This window comes from Chenopodium album, chromosome 12 (genome assembly GCF_948465745.1).
Source record: "Chenopodium album chromosome 12, dcCheAlbu1.1, whole genome shotgun sequence".
NCBI lineage: Eukaryota > Viridiplantae > Streptophyta > Magnoliopsida > Caryophyllales > Amaranthaceae > Chenopodium > Chenopodium album.
Window position 1 is genome coordinate 8,493,701 of NC_137845.1, and position 19,565 is coordinate 8,513,265.

General features: G+C 35.0%; 1 protein-coding gene and 2 pseudogenes across 1 annotated transcript; 2 read left to right on the forward strand and 1 right to left on the reverse strand.

Annotated features, from left to right (window-relative positions):
• The first annotated feature begins 297 nt into the window (after window positions 1-297).
• Window positions 298-2,233, forward strand: LOC145571882 (adenine/guanine permease AZG2 pseudogene; annotated as a pseudogene).
• Window positions 2,234-4,269: 2,036 nt separating this feature from the next.
• Window positions 4,270-5,787, forward strand: LOC145570786 (adenine/guanine permease AZG2 pseudogene; annotated as a pseudogene).
• Window positions 5,788-6,345: 558 nt separating this feature from the next.
• On the reverse strand, window positions 6,346-10,780 carry LOC145570787 (uncharacterized). Its single transcript, XM_081629926.1, has 6 exons — window positions 10,520-10,780; window positions 9,227-9,380; window positions 8,108-9,080; window positions 7,856-8,035; window positions 7,476-7,750; window positions 6,346-6,647 (listed from the first exon to the last, which is right to left on the reverse strand). Exons 2-6 carry the CDS (start codon window positions 9,368-9,370, stop codon window positions 6,378-6,380), a joined length of 1,842 nt encoding a protein of 613 aa, XP_081486052.1. The 5' UTR covers window positions 9,371-9,380; window positions 10,520-10,780; the 3' UTR covers window positions 6,346-6,377.
• Between the last annotated feature and the right edge of the window lie 8,785 nt (window positions 10,781-19,565).

The window sequence follows — 19,565 nt, forward strand, 5'->3', positions numbered from 1 at the left end:
TGTGTCAACAAAATACGGGCGGACGAATATTGTTTTGAAATATGTAGTTAAATTTAAATCGTTGTTGGTAGGCTCAATAACAAAGTACAAAACAAAACACTTTATTTTAGTATATTATATGGAGTAGTACGTTATTCTTTTTAAACATCAATTTATTAATTATTTAAGCATTTTATTTAAACAACATGAACCTAATACACTATTAGTATAGTTTCCCACCCTTTCCACAACCCCAAAAGTGGACAAACTTGCCCCCCACTATCCTCCCTCCTTTTCTACTCAACCTTCGTTGTTCTATAAATTAACACGTCCAACTTTGACGTCCTTCCTTCACAAATTTCATGTAACAAAACACAACATAAAGTGTTCAAATTTATGTGTTGAAAATCAATTTAAGCAAAAAAAAATGGGGAGAGATTTATGTGTAGGAAATGGGTTTTGTGCAAAATTAAGCAAAAAATGGGAGGAATTTGAGAAAATTATCAATGAAGCTGTTTTAAACAGTGTAATTGGTAGGTTTTTCAAGTTAGATGCTAGAAAAAGTTGTTTTACAAAGGAGTTACGTGCTGCCACTACTACTTTCTTAACCATGTTGTATATTATAACTATAAATGCTAGTGTTATTGCTGATTCTGGCGGCCAATGTTCGGCCGCTGATTGCTCGCCCCCGGGTGGTGCTGATTGTGTTCTAAAGCCTAACCCGGGGTACGAGAAGTGCTTAGCTCAACTCAAGAAAGACCTTGTTGTGGGTACCGCGTTATCATCCTTTGTGGGGTCCGTTGCTATGGGCTTATTTGCTAATCTCCCGTTTGGGTTGGCCCCTGGGATGGGGTCCAACGCTTACTTGGCTTACAACTTGGTGGGCTTTCATGGGAGTGGGCCCATGTCGTACGAGACGGCCCTTGCAGTGGTTCTAGTTGAAGGAGCCGCTTTCCTTCTTATCGCCGTGCTCGGGCTTCGGGCTAAGTTAGCTCGGTTGATTCCTACACCGGTCCGGCTCGCTTGTGCCGGAGGGATTGGGCTTTTCATTGCATTCACTGGGCTACAATCTCATCTTGGATTGGGCCTGGTGGGCCCTGATTCGTCCACATTATTGACCCTTACGGGTTGTCGGGTCACCGACCCAACTACGGGCCAGTGTGTGGAAGGAACGATGCAAAGCCCAACTTTATGGCTGGGCTTAGTGGGCCTCTTGATAATATCATATGGGCTTATGAAGAACATCAAAGGTAGCATGATATATGGTATACTTTTTGTTACATTTATATCATGGTTTAGAGGTACAAGCGTTACCTATTTTCCACACACTATAATTGGTGACGCAAGCTATGATTATTTCAAAAAAGTAGTGGATTTTCATATGATAAAATCCACAGCAGGTGCAATTAGTTTTGCACATTTTAATACTAGTCATGTTTGGGTAGCTCTGGTGACATTATTATACGTAGATGTGTTAGCTACAACGGGTACATTATACACAATGGCCGAAGTTGGTAATTTTATAGATGATAAAGGTAGTTTTGAAGGTGAATATGCCGCGTACATGGTTGATGCAAGTTCTACCATAGTAGGGTCTGCCCTAGGCGTTTCCCCTATCGCCACGTTCATCGAATCAACAGCCGGGATCCAAGAAGGGGGCCGAACAGGATTAACCGCGGTAATTATTGGGATTTACTTTTTATTGTCATTGTTTTTTACCCCACTAATGACTAGTGTACCACCATGGGCTATAGGGCCAGGACTAATAGTAGTTGGAGTTTTGATGATGAAAGTGGTAAAAGAGATTGATTGGAGTAACATGAAAGAAGCAATGCCAGCCTTTATTACCATAATACTTATGCCCTTAACTTACTCCATATCCAATGGGATAATTGGAGGAATTGGATTTTACGTCGCGCTAAGTTTGTATGATTATGGTGTAACGGTGATCAAGTGGTTGATTAAGATGAGAAGGACCGTTATTAGGGAAGAAAATCAAGTAATCGCGGTTGCTGTGCCTGATAATGAAGTTTGAGGTTGAAGTTATAAGCATGTTTATTAGAAGGTTAATTAGTAGTGTATTAAATTAGCTTAATTAGTGAGAATGTACGTACATGTATGCACAAGGTTCAATGAGAGCTTCATATCCTTGTACTCTTGTAGTGAGTAGATTATCAGACATAGGTTTAGTAATCTTTCAAGGCTTCTTGTGCATGCATTTTGAATATATAAATATAAAATCTAAATTTGAGCATTTATTTGGATTATGGTTTTTTATAAATTTTCCCCTTTTGATTTTCATAATTTTTGAGGGATAGAAATGCAATGTTTTATGAATACAAGTCAAACTAGAAACACATCCAAACTCCAAAGTTCTCACTTCTTCAAGCTCTTGTAAAACACAATTAATTCATATACCAATTGCAATATTTTTTTTTTGTGTGTGTGTTACAACTGTTTCATTCTTTGGACTAATTCGGATCCGGGGATCAGTTCTGGGTGATTAGGTTCTACTCCCCTTCCAATTGTCGTTACGGGGGATTAAACACACGATCCTCCCTACCAAGTGCAGTCTCAATCACCACTGCACCAATAACCAATTGGTGCAATATATTATACCATACACCTGAACTCATGTAATTAAGTACATGAAAAGGCGTACAAAAATAAGATGGTACGATCATCTAGTGCATACAATTCGTGTAGTTAAGGTGTAATAATCTATATGCATGTAATATGTACATAATGTATTTTGGCAATTTAAGTGCTTACACCAACATATATACATTTGTACGCACACACGCGACGTCATAAATTCACCATAAGATCGCACCCTTAAAAAATGAAATAACGAACAAAATTCAGCTTCACACTTTGACAGGAAGTTGGATTTATAATTTGATTGTTAGTTGAGATCTTACTTAATAAGATAAATTGCTCGTATAAGGTAACTCATCCATCACCATTCACAAAGCAACTCTTCTTGGTGACTTTCAAAATTTATCACTAATGCTTCAATTTTCTTTCGTGTAAAGCATCAACAATGAATTGGTAAGAAATTAAGTGCATACTTTTGATTTTTTTGTTTTATCTTATCTTTATCTAATAAATTCACTTTATAATTTGGGTAAGATATCTAATAAATTAACTTTATAATCTGGGTAAGAGTATATTATGAATAATGCCAAGGAAAATGTAGAGGAACAATATACATTTATTAAGAACAATTGGGTTGGATATGGTAAATATAATATTAATTTGGTAAAATGGTCATCCCTTGATTCTTCATGTGCAGATTAAAGCTTGTGATTTGGATTTAAATTTTCTGCTAATACATACAAATAACATTTACTCATTCTTTTGTAGAATCTTATTAATTACATTTGGATGGATATAATCATATATTTATTTAAATATGAAACTAAAAAAATCACGTATTCAAAATGCACATTATGGACCGCACTAAAATTATGTTGCATAAATAAACAAATGAATTTCTTAGATATACAATTTGACAAAATAAAACTTATAGGCCATCTTTTACTAAAATTCGCAAAAATCCAATGTGAACATATAATTTAGAAGAGATTGAGGGATAGTTCAAGCGGTTAGAGCTTTCCATCCGATTTCCGGAGATCCGGGGATCGATTCTCACCCCCGTCCTTGTGGCACACTAAACACCAAAAAAAAAAAAAAAAAAAAAAATTAGAACTACTCTAATACTCTTCATTCCTTCAAACAACATAAAACATGTGTACATCTATTAAGCACCAACCTTTATACAGAGTAGCGTTTTAGTGACATGAAAAAAGTATACGGGACCAAAAAAATTGTACTTATAGTTGTTGTGGGGATCAAATAAATTAATTATCAATGTAACCTTAGTTACACTTTGCAAGGAAGTTCAAATCTAGAAAAGTCCAAAAGTGCTTCCTCTTTGAAAGGGAGAAAGTAAGGAAAAAAGGTGATATTTTCTACCAGTTTCACAATGCGCAAGCTGTATTATAATGCAAGGTAGTTTCACAATAAATTTTCTCTACCCATAATCCCATTCATTTCTTTCTCATGCATTAAAAAAAAAATGTTTTGAACCAAATTAGTTATTCTTATTATGGTAACAAATCATCTCTAACTTATAAATTAACCTCACTAGAGAAAATACTTGATAAGATAAATAGATGCTCCAACTCATTCACCATCAAAAATAAAAATGCTCATTTCCATTCAAATTAAAAATCCTTAAACATTATATAGTTCCATCACCAATATTTAAAATAGATTATATAGTATATGGAGATGGTTATAGAATTTTGTGTTAGATCATCAAAAGCATGGAACAACATTGAAAAAGGCTTGAATGACAACATCTCAAGTAGTAGAGTGGGCAAGTACTTCAAATTAGATGAGAGAAAGAGTTGTTTCACAAGGGAGTTTAGGGCTGCTACCACCACTTTCCTTGCCATGGCTTATGTTATCACCGTCGTCTCCACCATCCTTAGCGACACCGGTGGTACGTGTCCAATACCGAACCCGGGCCCGAGCCCAAAGGAGCCCAACATGGAGTATGACAACTGCATTTCAGTGGTCAAGAGTGATTTGATTGTAGCCATATCATTGGCTGGAATGATGGGCTGCTTTGCTATGGGCCTTTTAGCCAACCTACCCTTTGGGCTAGCCCCGGGAACCGGTCAAACCATGTACATGGCCTACAACTTGGTGGGGATCCATGGAATTGGGCCCACGTCATATTCAAGTGCATTGGGCTTGTGGCTAGTGGAGGCCTTATTCTTCATCGCGATATCAGCCACCGGGCTTCGGTCCAAGCTAGGTAGACTAATCCCACCTTCAGTCCGTCTTGCTTGCGCCGTAGGGATGGGCTTGTTCATGGCTTTTGTTGGGCTACAATCCCAACAAGGTGTGGGCCTAATAGGGCCTGACCCAAGTTCAATTGTTCGACTACTCTCCCTAAAAAGCCCAACTTTGTGGTTGGGCATAGTGGGCTTTTTGATTATGAGCTATGGACAAGCCCGTGAGATTAAAGGTAGTATGATATATGGAATATTATTTGTGACTACAGTCTCTTGGTTTAGGGGCACCTCAGTTACATACTTCCCTAAAACAGTTGATGGTGAAGCAAGATACAAATATTTCAAAAAAGTGGTAGATTTCCACAAAATCAAAAAAATAGCTGGTAAAATCAGTTTAACTGATTTTTCCAAAGGAACTACTTGGGTGTCACTTTTCACTTTGCTATACATTGACATTCTTGCAACCACTGGGACATTGTACACCTTAGCCGAAATAGGAGGGTTCATAAACGATAAAGGATCGTTTGAGAACGAATACATAGCTTACTTAATCGATGCATCAGTGACAGTCATAGGCTCTGCTCTTGGTGTCCCCCCGGTGGCAACATACACAGAGTCATCGACGGGTATGAAGGAAGGTGGACGCACAGGACTAACAGCGGTGATCATAGGTATATATTTCTTCTTGGCCTTATTTTTCGCGCCATTGTTAATTAATGTGCCTCCATGGGCAATAGGCCCTTCTTTGGTTATGATTGGTGTGATCATGATGAGGGTGGCAAAAGACATAGAATGGAGCAACTTTAAAGAAGCAATACCGGCTTTTATAACAATAATTCTCATGCCATTTACTAATTCTATACCCAATGGTATAATTGGAGGATTAGGAGTTTATGTGGTTCTTCACTTTCATGAATGGACTGCTTGGTTGATTAAATTAGTCCTGAAGCCCAGAAAGAAGAAAGAAATTGAAAGTGATGGAAATAGAGCTGATAAGTGATAATACAAGTGAAATCCCTTGACAAATCTTTTAATTTTGCAATCCATAGTTTGTACTCTTCCTTAATTTTGTTTTGAACTGCATTTGTACTCTTGTTTAAGTTATAAGTGTAGTGAGATGTTTATGCACTAATAAGTCCAATCAGAGCTCCGAGCTCGTGCTGAATGGTTTATAGGTTCTTGTTAAATCTTTGATGAACCTACAAACATGCTTACGTTGAAGAAGAATCTAACCACAAACGAATCCAATTGGGTTCTATCCCAGAATCAATCAGCAGTAAGCGAATATGTTAACAGTCTTTTATTAATAATAGACTGATGCTGATTGCTATAAGCAGCTCATTTCCATCCGCGAATACCTTAAATATTCGATAGACAAAAACGGTGATGAATATACACACTATTTCATTCACAAAAGTAAACCCAGAGTTTCAACTACAGCCATGTACTAGCATTTAGCCGGGAAACACCACTAGTTCAAAAGGCAAACCAGCTAGCTTTCTACAAATACCATATACAGCAGCAAGGGTACCTGACAATCTGAATAAGCCGACAAAACTTCAGAGTTCAGTTCTTGGGTAACTGATGCTTCTATGGACAGCGAAGAGGGTTGTAGAGATTGAGAAATTGGAACTGGAATGCTCCTTTGACAGTATTTTCAGCCACAAAAGCACACTCATCTCCGGAACAAATCTTGTTGGCCTTTCTGAATTCCTTCCATCCACTAGCCAAAACAAAGAGGTTGTTTCTCTTATGGTATAACACAGGCCAATCTCTGCCAGCTGGATCTTTAAGAGAAATCAGCTTGTGTTTCTTATCTAATTTTTGCCTCCACTTTATAGGTAATGCCTCAGGCAACTCCTGCAACGGAACAATAAGAACGGCTCAGTCTACTGCATTGTAGGATACCAGATGTGAAATTAGTCAGGACAAAAAAAAAAAAATAAAGGAAGAATCTGCACTTGCATTCTTCTAATTGGACATGTAGACTACACCAGAGTTTGCTTTGCTGAAAGAAATTATTACCAAAAGTAGAGGGGAGCCAATAACAAAAATTCCATCTGAAGCTAAAATCACAAGAACTTTCACAAAAAAGAATTTAATCAGAATAGTGGTCAACATAGACTGACCACCATGGTATAAAATAAAGCCTGCTCATTTCAGCCTGGATCACCAGCTCAGGAAAATTTTAGGGCTAGAAAAGTTTGATAAAACCCGAGATGATAAGGGCTAATACAAAAGTGACATGCCGGCAGAAGCTGTCCAAAACAGGCCTGTCAAGCTGGGCTGTCCAACAGTTGTTCAGGATTTACTCAGTCTAGACTAAGGCAGTCACTCTAAAAGTTTGAGGAACATCACAATACCAAAATGCAGCCATTTGAAAATCTAAAGTCAGCTCTGAGTCCTATTCTAATACAATAGTCTACAATTCATCTTATAATCTATAGCTGATTAGTCTAAATTAAACTAATGTCCAAAATTCATGAGTTTATGGCAATGCCCTGTTCAAAGCAAAGGTCCAAAAAGTCTTGAGGTGTAACCGTACGTCACTAGTGTCTGGCTAATCCTTTCTCAAAGGAACAATAGAGATAATGTCATATAGCAACAACAACAATAGTTCAAATAATATCCATAAACTAAAGCAATGGTAATTGAGACAGTTAAGGTTTATCAGAAGTTCCAACATACAAGGAATGATTCATTATCTGATGGAACCGAGCATATAATCCTGCTGGCAGGTAGGAATGGAGAATTGCAGAAACCAACTGGTTCTGCCTTCACTTCTTTACAAACTTCAACATCATCTTCCATTGGATTTATGTTCACACCAAGACCACTAAAGTTATTCTTGGCCTCCCTATCGAAAGACAAGCTAGCACCAAACAAGGGACCTGCCAACAAATTATCAGAAAGGTCTTGCTTTAACTCTCTTGGTTCTTGCTTGACTACTCTCACTGTTCCTCCTGATCAGGGAAAAAAACACTCAATTAACATAGTATTTCGAAAGCTGTTCACTGTCAAATACAAGTCACACCAAAGTACAACACGGCTACATAGCCTACATTTACCTTCCCTGACACAAACAGAATTAGAACTTGGAGGCTGACTAGAACCAGATGTAGCTGAAGGCTCACAAGTATGTGTTATGCCAAATAAATTTGGGGGTGGCATCAAATTTGAAGGCAGGTTTGGAGAAACACTGGGAACTGGACCGTGCTTAGAACTTGACAAGTTTGCTTCATAATTTTCTGACAGACAAAAGAAACAAAATGAGGAAAATATGCAAATCACCAAATAAAGATAAGTCCAAGGTCACTCACTTGAAGGTACCGCAGTCTTTCCTTGAGTTAAAAGGAACTTCTTTGTATCAATTGAGGTACCTCTGGTTTGAGCTTCATCAAATGCACCTGACACTTGAGAACACGTGTTCCCTTGAAGGTTACCCTTATGATTATCTACTTTTTTGTCTATCATCTTGGAGGTAGACGGATTAGATATATCGTCTCTATCACCATTCATGGAGAAACTAGGTTTGATGTTAAATGACTGGAAAGGAGGCTGATCAGATAGATGCTCTCCAAGGTCTTCTCTGGCGTCTATTTTCTCACTGGTCATGTTGGAGATGGACAGATCAAAACGATTGTCTGCATCACCTTTCCTAGAAGAACTTGGATTCATGTTGGGCGACTCGAAGGCAGACAGATCTAATAGATGAACTCTATTAGCTTCTTTAGCAGAATTTGTTTCTCTCTCATTCAAGAAGCATGGCTCCACTAAAAGATCTACATCTGGAACCAGCTGGGGCTTTTCAACGACATTTACCCGTCTTTGAACATTTTCTTCCATCACAGGAGAATCATTTAGATTATTCACATCATCCTGACTCCAAATGATGTCATCCATGTCAGTGTTTGATCGAGGAACAGTATAGGCATTGAAACAGTTATTTCTCTGTGATGGTTCTCTTTCCTTATACGATGGGTCAGAAGCAGAATTCGAGGTAGTTTTCGGTCTCTTGTTTTGATAGCTCTGTACACTAGGAAATGATTTTTCATATCCACTTTTGCCATAAATTTCAACAATAAAACGTGATCCTGTGACATAACGAAATACCACAAAATCACCTAGATCAAGGCCATGATCCAGAGAAAACTTACGCCATCCCTCTTGGAAGGCAACAGAGCCTTGTACATCAGACAGAACCACTTCCCATTTCTGGCCAGTTAAATCCTCGAGACATGCCTTTTTTCCTACTGATGAAACAAGAATTCTGCTAAATTTGGGAGGTACAAACTGCAAGACAAATAGACTATTAGAAAGAACAGTTATCTATACAATAGCTCATTAAACAGCTGAAATCAATGGGGAATAATTATGATTTTGCTACAGAGAATATAATTGAATGAGAAGTAGGGCAATATGGGTCTTTGAAAACACACCATTTCTTCAGAAAACTTCTTGCCATACATGACTTTAAAAAACGGGGGAATCTTTGGAGAACGGTCATTCTGTCCTTGATGTTTCAGCAAACAGTTCATCAAGCACTCATCACAAGACTCAACCTCTTGAGGCATTTGGCACATTTGCAAACACCTAACCGGAAAAGACATTGTTGACCATTAGCAAGTAATAATATGTAAATATGCAGCCAACCGTAAGGGGAATCCAAGTTCATCAGCAATAAAACTTTATTGAAGATGTTTACATCGAAATCTGTATCTTAATCATCCTTAGATGGATGTAGTTGGGCAAGCACAAATAATATTCAAATAAGTACTGCAGTGAAAAACTACCCAAATACCTCAACCATCTACATTATAAAAAGGCTTAAGTGCACCCAAAACCATCTATCCCTCTATAATCGTCGATACAATTTCAAGTCACCCTACATATTTTCATAATATACCCAACATAACTCAATAGGACACTTTAAATGGCCTCCAAAATAACAAAGCACCCTCAATGAATAATTTCTTGTTTCGTCTCATACTTAAGTATACAAGATATACAAACATATATACATACAATTGAAGAAAGGGGAGTTGAAGTTTACAAACTAGGACCTAATGCACCCAATCCATGAACCGATCGAGGAAATTTACAGACCCATGAAAGTAATACTCCATAATCAAAAGGACCTACAATTCCTCATATATATATATATGCTTGTTTTGGGGGAAAGATGCTACAAACATAGTTCATTCTACTTTTTTTTCATTCTACTAACATACCCAAATGCAAGTTTACAAAAGGATCAAATTGTAGAGTTTTCAGAACTAAAATGAAGGCCAGAATCCCTTAAACAGTGTTTGATTCAGGAAAAAAATAAAAAAATAAAAAAAAAATAAAAAATTGCAACAGAATTTCCCTGAAGATGGAAAAGTTATAACCTCATTAACAAGAATTTTCACCCAAAATTAACCCAAGAGACAAAAACAAAATTAACCCAAAAAACAAAAAACGTGTTTTTTTCCAAAAATTTTATTAATTTTTTTTTCTTTTCTTTCAACTCTCACACTCCTAGTGTCATGCATCTCACATTCTCACTCTTCTAGTCAAATTGTGAGCAGAAAAAAAAAATAAAAATTGAAATGGTTTACAACTAAAAAATCAACAAGAGATAGCAAAAAAAATGCATAATTCAAACAGAAATTAACAGAAATTAACCTAAGAAGAAAAAAAAAAAAACTACTTATAGAAAAATGAAAGAAGATAAGAGGGAGATGTAGTACCTTAAATTAGAGAGAGAAAGAGGTGTTTAGCAGAGAAATTGCATTTTTGAACAAGAAAATAATAAATTCTGGTCATAGTGTTGTGTAAATTTGGGGGGAATTAAATATGATGGTGCAACAAAGCTCAGAAATTTCAGAGTTTTAACCTGTCAACTTCACAACTCAGTTCAACTCAAAGCACTAGCACACGAAACTCCACTTGGGTGAAAAAAAACGGAGTATAGTACAAGCTTTTCGAGCTGATGAATTTATTAAAAATGTTAAACCCATAGCAAATTTGTAATTATGTCAACGACTTTTCATTATGCATGAGTCCCTTATTTGGGAAAAAAAATTATTACTCGTATGAAAATTGTAAAAAAGTTGTTAATTACAAATTCATTATTTTTTTTATTTTTTTATTTTTTTTTGTCTACTAGTATTAGTTCTGTGTAAGGATAAAATAGTAATTTGAGTATTAGCATTGTAAGAAATTGTAATAGTAGATGTGTGCATGTCATTCTTTCAAAAAAAAAAAAAAAGATGTGTGCATGTCATTTGTACTCTTCTTTAATTGTAAATTTACAATTGTTCTACGCTCTATGGAGAAGTATTGGCGCATAGGGCCTATGTGCCAATGAAACAAATAAGATGACATTTTTGTAAATAATGGGAACATGAGAAAAAGCGGTGGTACAAAATTTGATAGCAAAAAGTACCACTACATGCATAATGGTACCTTAAATGTACCACTGCATCACTAAGGGAGAGAAAAAAAAATAATAAAAATCCCAAAATGCCCTCATATGTGCTTGTAAAACACATAGACGCTATGCGCCTAGATGCACTAGGAAATGTCATAGAGAGGTCAAAAACATGTGTGTAATTCCTTCGTCCCACATTTGATTCAAATCAGACTATGGAGTTACAAGAAAATAAACCTTTTCTTTTGAATAAGGTGTTTGGAATAAGAAAATATGAAAAATGAAAAATCCTAGAAATTGTAATTAGGGGGAGTTAATTAGTTAAAAAAAATGGTCGAAAACTTGAGGAATTTTTACTTTCCACAAAATTTAGAAATTTAATTATCAAATAGAAACATAAGAAAATATCCCATGAATTTTATTTATCAATTTAATTTCCACAAAATATCAAATACTCAAATTCATGTGAATTTCTACTTTTTCTATAACATTAGAAAATTTTTGCTATGGATTTTTTTTTTTTTTTGAAACGGACGTTGTACTCCCTCCCTTTCTAAAGGTTTGATCATTTAGGACAGAGGGAGTAATTAAGAGCATCTCCAATGGCAAGCTACAATGCTTTGTAGCTTGCTTTTCCACATAAATTTCTAAGATACAACACTTTTTAAGCAACAACTTGTTTCAATGGTAAGCCACAACATATTGTAGTTTGCAAAAAAATAAAGTTTTAAAAAAATAATAGATAATTATACACATGTTCCAATATGAATGGAGATTATTTGTCTCATTTTCAATCAAGCATGTAGCTTGGTTGGGCTACAATTGCTAGCATGTTGCTCAATTTTTTATTCTCCAATGGTAAGCATGTAGCTAGGAACTTTATTTAAATTGCAAGCAAGTCCTTATAATTGAACCATTGGAGATGCTCTAATAATACACGATGGTTAAAATTTCTTGCCCGCGCCATTCTTGTGTCATAACTAGTTCAAAGTACTCCATAATTCATTAAACTCGTGATTGGAAAAAACAATTCCTATGGTAAGCTCAAAGCAATTAAAGCATAAGGGAATTGTACATACACAACAAATTGAGCTTTTTATACAAATAATTTGTATACTAAATTCAAAGAAAAATACTAAGATGAAAATTTACACAAATTCGTTCACAAAACAACATTTTATGTTCCAATTGACTCAAATAAAGCAGTAGACTCAACAATTACAGAATAATATCAGTCTACCACCATGATCTGCTCTTTTTATATGGCAGCAGCGTAGCAAATCGAGTTACCATAACATAGATTTCGATTAACAAATCTTAAATTCAGTTACTTCTAGAGAATATTGGACATCTACAATCAACTTACCTTCCAGAAATTTAATCAGCTAACTGTGAAACAATTTGGACTTGGATTATACCCTCATCGATACTTTCGACTACAAAAGTACACTCATCACCAGGATGAATGCAGTTAGCCTTCCTAAATTCTTTCCACCCATTTGCCAAAACCTCAGAGCCTTTTCTCTGATGGTATATAACTGGCCAAAGTCTTTGAAGTGGATCTCGAAGTAATACCAGATTCTGTTCCAAACTATCACCTTGTCTGCGTATCTTTATAGGTAAAGGCTTTGGTAACTCCTGCAGTAGCAATAATGTGTTATCGATATATTGCACGACAGGAAGTTAAAACATAAAAATATACTTGTTCATATATACTTAGTATTAGTTTTGATATAGGAATGGAAAGCAAAGTTCAAAGATTACAATAGTTTCTCAACAAAACCAAAGTGAGATAACTTGGGGAGAGTTCAGTACACTCGATTCTGAAATCAGGTATGCCTTTGACATCGACATAATCCATACAAACATACAGATGCTTGGTCCAGAAAATTTACACAATTGAAATCAGAACAATGGTAAACCCTCCAACCCCTCAAGGTATCAACAAATTCCATGTTGGTTTAAGTGAAGTTAAAACTTGGTAGTGTGTAAAATTATGTTTTATTAATCTTCATTGTTGTCACTTTAACTGATAGATACATACAAAACGCAAAAAATAAGTCCAGAACTATATTGAACTCAGAAAAAAGTCCAAAACTTAATGAGCTTTCCATGTTAATCCATATAAGTAAACATTGTGGCAACAAGCAGAAGAAAAATTCTAATAGCAAAGGATCATGAACAATAACAGGAACAGGACAGAATTTAATACAGATCAGCAAGATTAACAAACATTAGAAGTCAACGAAATACTAACACAAGAAAAGATACGAGGGTTATGAGAAGTCAGCGCTTACAAGGTAAGATTCATTGTCTTGCTGTACCAAGCATGTGATTTTGATGTCTCGTGCAGATGGAGAATCACAGAATTCAGGTTCTTCTAGCTTCACAATCATGTTAATATGCCCTTTATTTTTGTCCATAGAAGTAGAGTGACTGCCAATGTCTTCTTTCTTAACCTTGCGACCCTTAGTGGTAAACAACATTTCACTATCCCTCGAAACAATTTTAGCTTCAAGGCCACAAATAATTTTATCAGACTTTAGTTCTGGCGTGTATATCATCAAATCTTCACCTAATCAAGAGAGGAAGTAAATCAGCATACATTTCATATAAATACAAAGTAATGCCATTAACTGACACAAAGAATGATGATAAGTAAAGGAATACATAGTTACATACAAGGACGCTCAACAGGAGCTGCTGGAGGTGAGAATTCAGGTGCATGTGGCAATGTGACAGATTTCAGCGGCATATAAATGTCTAGAGGCACTTCGGCCTCTGACACAGTATTATTGAGCAGCGGTAAACATTCCTTTCTTGATGCATCTTCTTCATCTATAAAGAAACAATTGAGTAGCTAAAGATGAGCAAGAAGAAACAAAACAACAACAATCCACAAAACAAACTTCAGCTAGGAACTTCTGGAGGATTGTTACATAAATCCCCCAGGAGGTACCAAAACAATCCATTCCGATCCTGCAGGTATAACTCGTATAAGTATAATTGTGGTGACATATATGTGTTCTATCACAATACTTCAAAAGACAATGGTGGTATGTTAGATGGTTGTGGTGGTTGGATGTACAGATATTGGTACCTCCAGAAGATCAAAATTATCATGCATGCTTAAAATATCCCACAGAAATATAGATACAAACAAGAGGAACTAACTTGAAGTCTCATTAATAGTTTCAGCCATTTGGAAATTCACAACAGCAGGTGAGACCTCTTCGCTTTGATTTTTTTGCAACGAGCTAGGAACTTCAGAACACGTATACTCCATAAGCATACTTATTTTATCAGCATCAGCTTTATTTCCGGGCATCTCAAAAATGGACAGATCGTATAGATCGATCCTATGGTCTTCACTAATGTAACTTGTGTTTTTGTCGCTCATAAAGAATGACTCCACCAGAGGATCTGCTGCAGGAACTTCTTCATGCTGTTTATTGATATTTCCTTCCCTCAAAACATTTACTCCTACATCAGGCGATTTTTCAACATTATGTACATCAACATTAGGCCCAGTTTCCATGCCAGAATCTAAGCACTCTTTTTCTGGTGTTGGTTCCTTATTATGCAGCGAATCACAGGGATCGGTTCTGGTTAATTTAGCTCTCTTGTTCTGATAGTCCATACCACTGTAAATCATTGGCTTCTCACACCCACTTCTACCAAAAATTTGAACGATAAAATGAGATCCCTTGAAATAGTGAAATACCACCAAATCACCCAACTCAATGCCATGATCCACAGAGAAGTCATGCCATCCCTTTTCAAATGCAAGAGAGCCATTTACATTAGACAGATTAACTTTCCATTTTTGCCCTGTTGGATCCTCTAGATAGGTGTTTTTGCCTTCCAATGCTATGATAGTTTTGGCAAATCTAGGAGGTACAAACTGCAAATGTAGGGACTATACTGTAATCAAACTGATAAACCCGAAATTGCTTAAAATAGATAAATGCATGTATCAAAACTAAGGGGAATAGAACAAGGTAATGTGATCATACCAGTATTTCAGAAAAACGGTTGCCAAACATCACTTTGAAGAATGAGGAAACTATTGGGTAAGGATCATGCATTGTCCTATGGAAAGACGAACAACTACGGGAGCATTCAGCACAAGCTTCCCCCTTGTCACCCATGACTACGTGATTGTAGACAGCAGGACTGACGTCTGCATAAGACATCGTCAACCATCAGAAACTCAACAAAAGTCATAAAAACTACAGGACAGGCGGTTAACCAAGTCTGCATAAGACAGTCAGCCATCATAAGCGATGTCTGCAGACGGTTAGACTAAACTGCAGAAGACATTGTTTGATTGTTAAACATCAGAAACTCAACAATGTCATAGAAACTACTAATAGGACAGACAGTTGGCCAAGTGCAAGTCTGCAAAATACGCCGTCAGCCATCAGAAACTCAACAATGCCATAGAAACTAATTGAACAACAAATCAAGGTGGAACTTCAGTTAGCAACTTAAGCATCTACAGAATACAAACTAACAAAGGATCTTATCCTACAAACATGACATTATTGACAAAAGATCAGCTGAATAAGAAACAGTAATCAGTAAGAAAAAAACACATGCATAGAACAGTCAACAATATGCAAAAAGATCTAATCCCATCTACATCATTCAAATTTATGACTTACCTTTTTTTTTTTTTGAAACCAATTTATGACTTACCTAAACACCCCAAAAAAGAAAATATGCAAAAAAGAGTCAACTAACTTTACACTTTTCCAGTGAATGAAAAACAAGAGTGCCAGCAACAAGTATTCATTTCCAATTCTTGCAATTAATATCATTATTATTGGTACAGTAGTATTTTTTATACTTACTACCACAGTACCACTACCTCAAAATTATGCAGTAACATGTCAGTTACTGAGTTAATGCAATTACTTTTTACTGTATATAATCTGCAAAGGAATGCCAAAAGCCCAAAAGTAGATGTTAAACTAGCACTTCCAACTCACAATATAGTAGGAAAAAAAAAAAAAAAAAAAAACCTCACAATATACTTGTACTGTAATCCTTAAAAATACTCCACATTTCAAAATAATCATCCACATTTTACACAAAAAGAATCGTATGAATTTTTTATTCTTTTCTTAGAAAAGAATCATATGAACACAAGTACTTCTTGCATTACTCATTTTCAATTTCATCCACATTAGACCAACTCACTGCTTCGTGCAAGCATCAAAGCGCGATTTCCAATTAAATTACTCCGTACTCCATCCGTCTCAATTCATATACCACGATACTTGTGTGTACCTAATCTTAGACTTCATGTGTCAAAAGTTCAAAACAATTGAATTGAAATTGTCCACAATACGAAGTTTAAAAAACAATGTATAGAATAAAAAAGGAAAATTGATTTAAACACACTCGTTATATACCCGACCTATGTAAAAGGAGCATCAGCAATTGTGAACTCGTTAAAAGGAGTTCAATAAATCGTTCTTGTAACGAATGGTGTAAAAAGTTATGGCCATTGCGTGGGAATATAAAGAAATTACCATCATCCATCAAAATTTCAGAGAATCTAAAAATCAGACATACCCAAATAAAGTGAAATCTAACCATCAAAGAAAAGTGCACGTAACAATAAAAATTAATGAAAAGAATTTCGTAATGCAATACATAATCAAATTAAAATAATGAGCATAAAAAACAGTAAAACCCTAAGTAGAAGAAGAGTGAATAAATTAGTAAGAAAAGAGTAGAAAATCTACCTTAAAATATAAGGGAATTGATGATTTAGAGCAGTAGGAATAAAGGGTTTGCTTTGTTATGGTATGTTGTACCAGAGTAGTTTTAGTCTTGTATTTGTATCTGTCAACATCGAGATGGATTCTTTGGGTGTAATTGCAATTGTAATTGTAATTGTAATTGTAAAATCAGTTTGGATTAGGGGAAATGATCGGTCATTTCTCTATGACAATTTTTAATTTTTAAAATATCATTCTTTTTTGTTATCATATTTTTTTTATGCAAGTGATTGACCGGTTACTCCCTGTGCTTTATTGATTCATTAGGTTAGAACCTGTGCTATGCACGGTTTTACAATACAATATTACTTTTATTATTCGTTTATTAAAAAACATATAAAACGAACTCATTGATAGTTAAAAAAAAAACATAAAAAATGTATCTCAATTAAGTAGTATTATATAGTGTTATGTAATATTTTGTATTCTTTACTACTACACTTTTTAATTTTATTTAAATTATTATGGTGGTATATTATTCCCTTCCCTAAATGTAAAGCTAAAACTTAACAAACTTCTTTCAATAACAAAAACAAAAAAAAAAAAAAAAAAAATAGGAGGAAATTTTTTTATGAGGTAATGACACATGTGCTTTGGGGATAATTATGGGGGATTGCTTTAGTATATAATATAGAAGATATAGATTGACACAGTCAAAAGGTTGAAATAAAAAAGAATTAAAAAAAAAACAAATTCCTATTAAAGAAAAAAAAAACACCAAAAATACGGGTTTTTCACCAAATGACCTTGACCTTTTGCAAAATTCACGAAATACCCTCAAGTTTTTCAAAATTCACCAAATACCATTGACGTTTGTTATTATTCACACTGTGACCTCAAAATACCCCTGATGTTAAAGGTTCGTTAGCAATAAAATTTAATTCATCAAATGCCCTAATTTTGTTAAATAATTACACAAAATACCTCTATTTTTTGAGCTACAACGATTAGTTTGAAATTAGGAAACTAGCCATTAGTTTTGATTCTCACCCTTTTTTGCATAAATACTCAACACATAGTAGTCCTCTTATTTGCTTAACCACAATTTTAACATCATGAGTTATATGTCCAAATCATCTTCCTCAATGTATGAGTACTCTTATGTAAGAGTTGCAAACAAATATTGCAGTTGTAGGAGAAAATTTGCAACTAGAAGCTCTAAGTCCGTTAGCTCGCAAACAAGCACTGACTGTTTACTAGGGCGAGTATGAACAAATTGTCAAGCCTGCATAAAAGGGGCTTTGGTTTGCTATATTAAGCCCGTTGGAAAATATATGAACTATAAGCCCGATCCGTTTCATGTCCAAGCCCGCAAAATTATCATATCTACTTCGTTTGTCCCTTTTTTTTTTCTCTGTTTTCCTGGTCTCCGACACTTCTTTTTATGAATAGAGATTGTTTGCAACTCTTACGCACTCATACATTGAGAAAGAGGATTTAGACATATAACTCATGGTGTTAAAATTTGTGGTTAAACAAATAAGAGGGCTGCTATGTGTTGAGTATTTATGTAAAAAAGGGTGAAAATAAAAACTAATGGTTAGTTTTCTTAATTTCAAACTAGTCGTTGTACCTAAAAAAAATAGAGGTATTTTGTGTAAATATTTAAGAAAGTTAAGGCATTTGGTGAATTAAATTTTATTGCTAACGGACCTTTAACGTTAGGGGTATTTTGAGGTCATGGTGTGAATAATAACAAACTTCAGAGGTATTTGGTGAATTTTGAAAAACTTGAGGGTATTTGGTGAATTTTTCGAAAGGTCAAGGGCATTTGGTGAAAAACCCGCCAAAAATATATATGACATCATAAGTGCATTTGGCGGGAAATTTTTTTATGAGAGCGTGACACATATACAGTTTGGGGAGAGGATGATGTCCGCAATTTTCTGTTTTAGGTAATAATTAATAGAAGATTCGCATTGTTTGTACTATTAACTTGACTTCTTTAAAAAAATGTTAATGATTTATACATAAAAAATAAAAATAAAAAATAAAGTCTTCTAGATACTTATTTTAATCGTCTATATAAATAGATTACTAGTTTTTACAGTAATTAGTAAAATGTATAGTTTATACAGAGTAGTTATTGATATTTAAAAATATTATTGGTCAAATATTTATATCGACATATGTATCTTAGAGGAATATAATACTTAGAGGATCTTTAATGGTTGAGTTGTAAGGACTTCTTACTTGCAATATACTTCCTTTGATTCTCTTTAGTTGGCGTATTCAATTTAGGCAGACATATTAAGGAGAATAGAGAAAATGAGAGAGAGAATGATAAAGCAAATGGGGGTACACTAGTAAATACAAGGTATTAAACTTACCTAAAATAAAAAACATGTCAACTGAAAATAAACTTCTTAAAAATAAATATGTGTCAACTAAAAAAAAACGAGGTAAGTAAATAAATTACCTAGCTACATGCATGCTTATCAATGGATAACAAAGATTGAGCAACATGCTAGCTATTGTAGCTTAAACAAGCTACATGCTTGATTGAAATAGAGACAAATAAACTCCACTTAAACAAGCAAATGGGGGTACACTGGATTGAAACTATTTTTG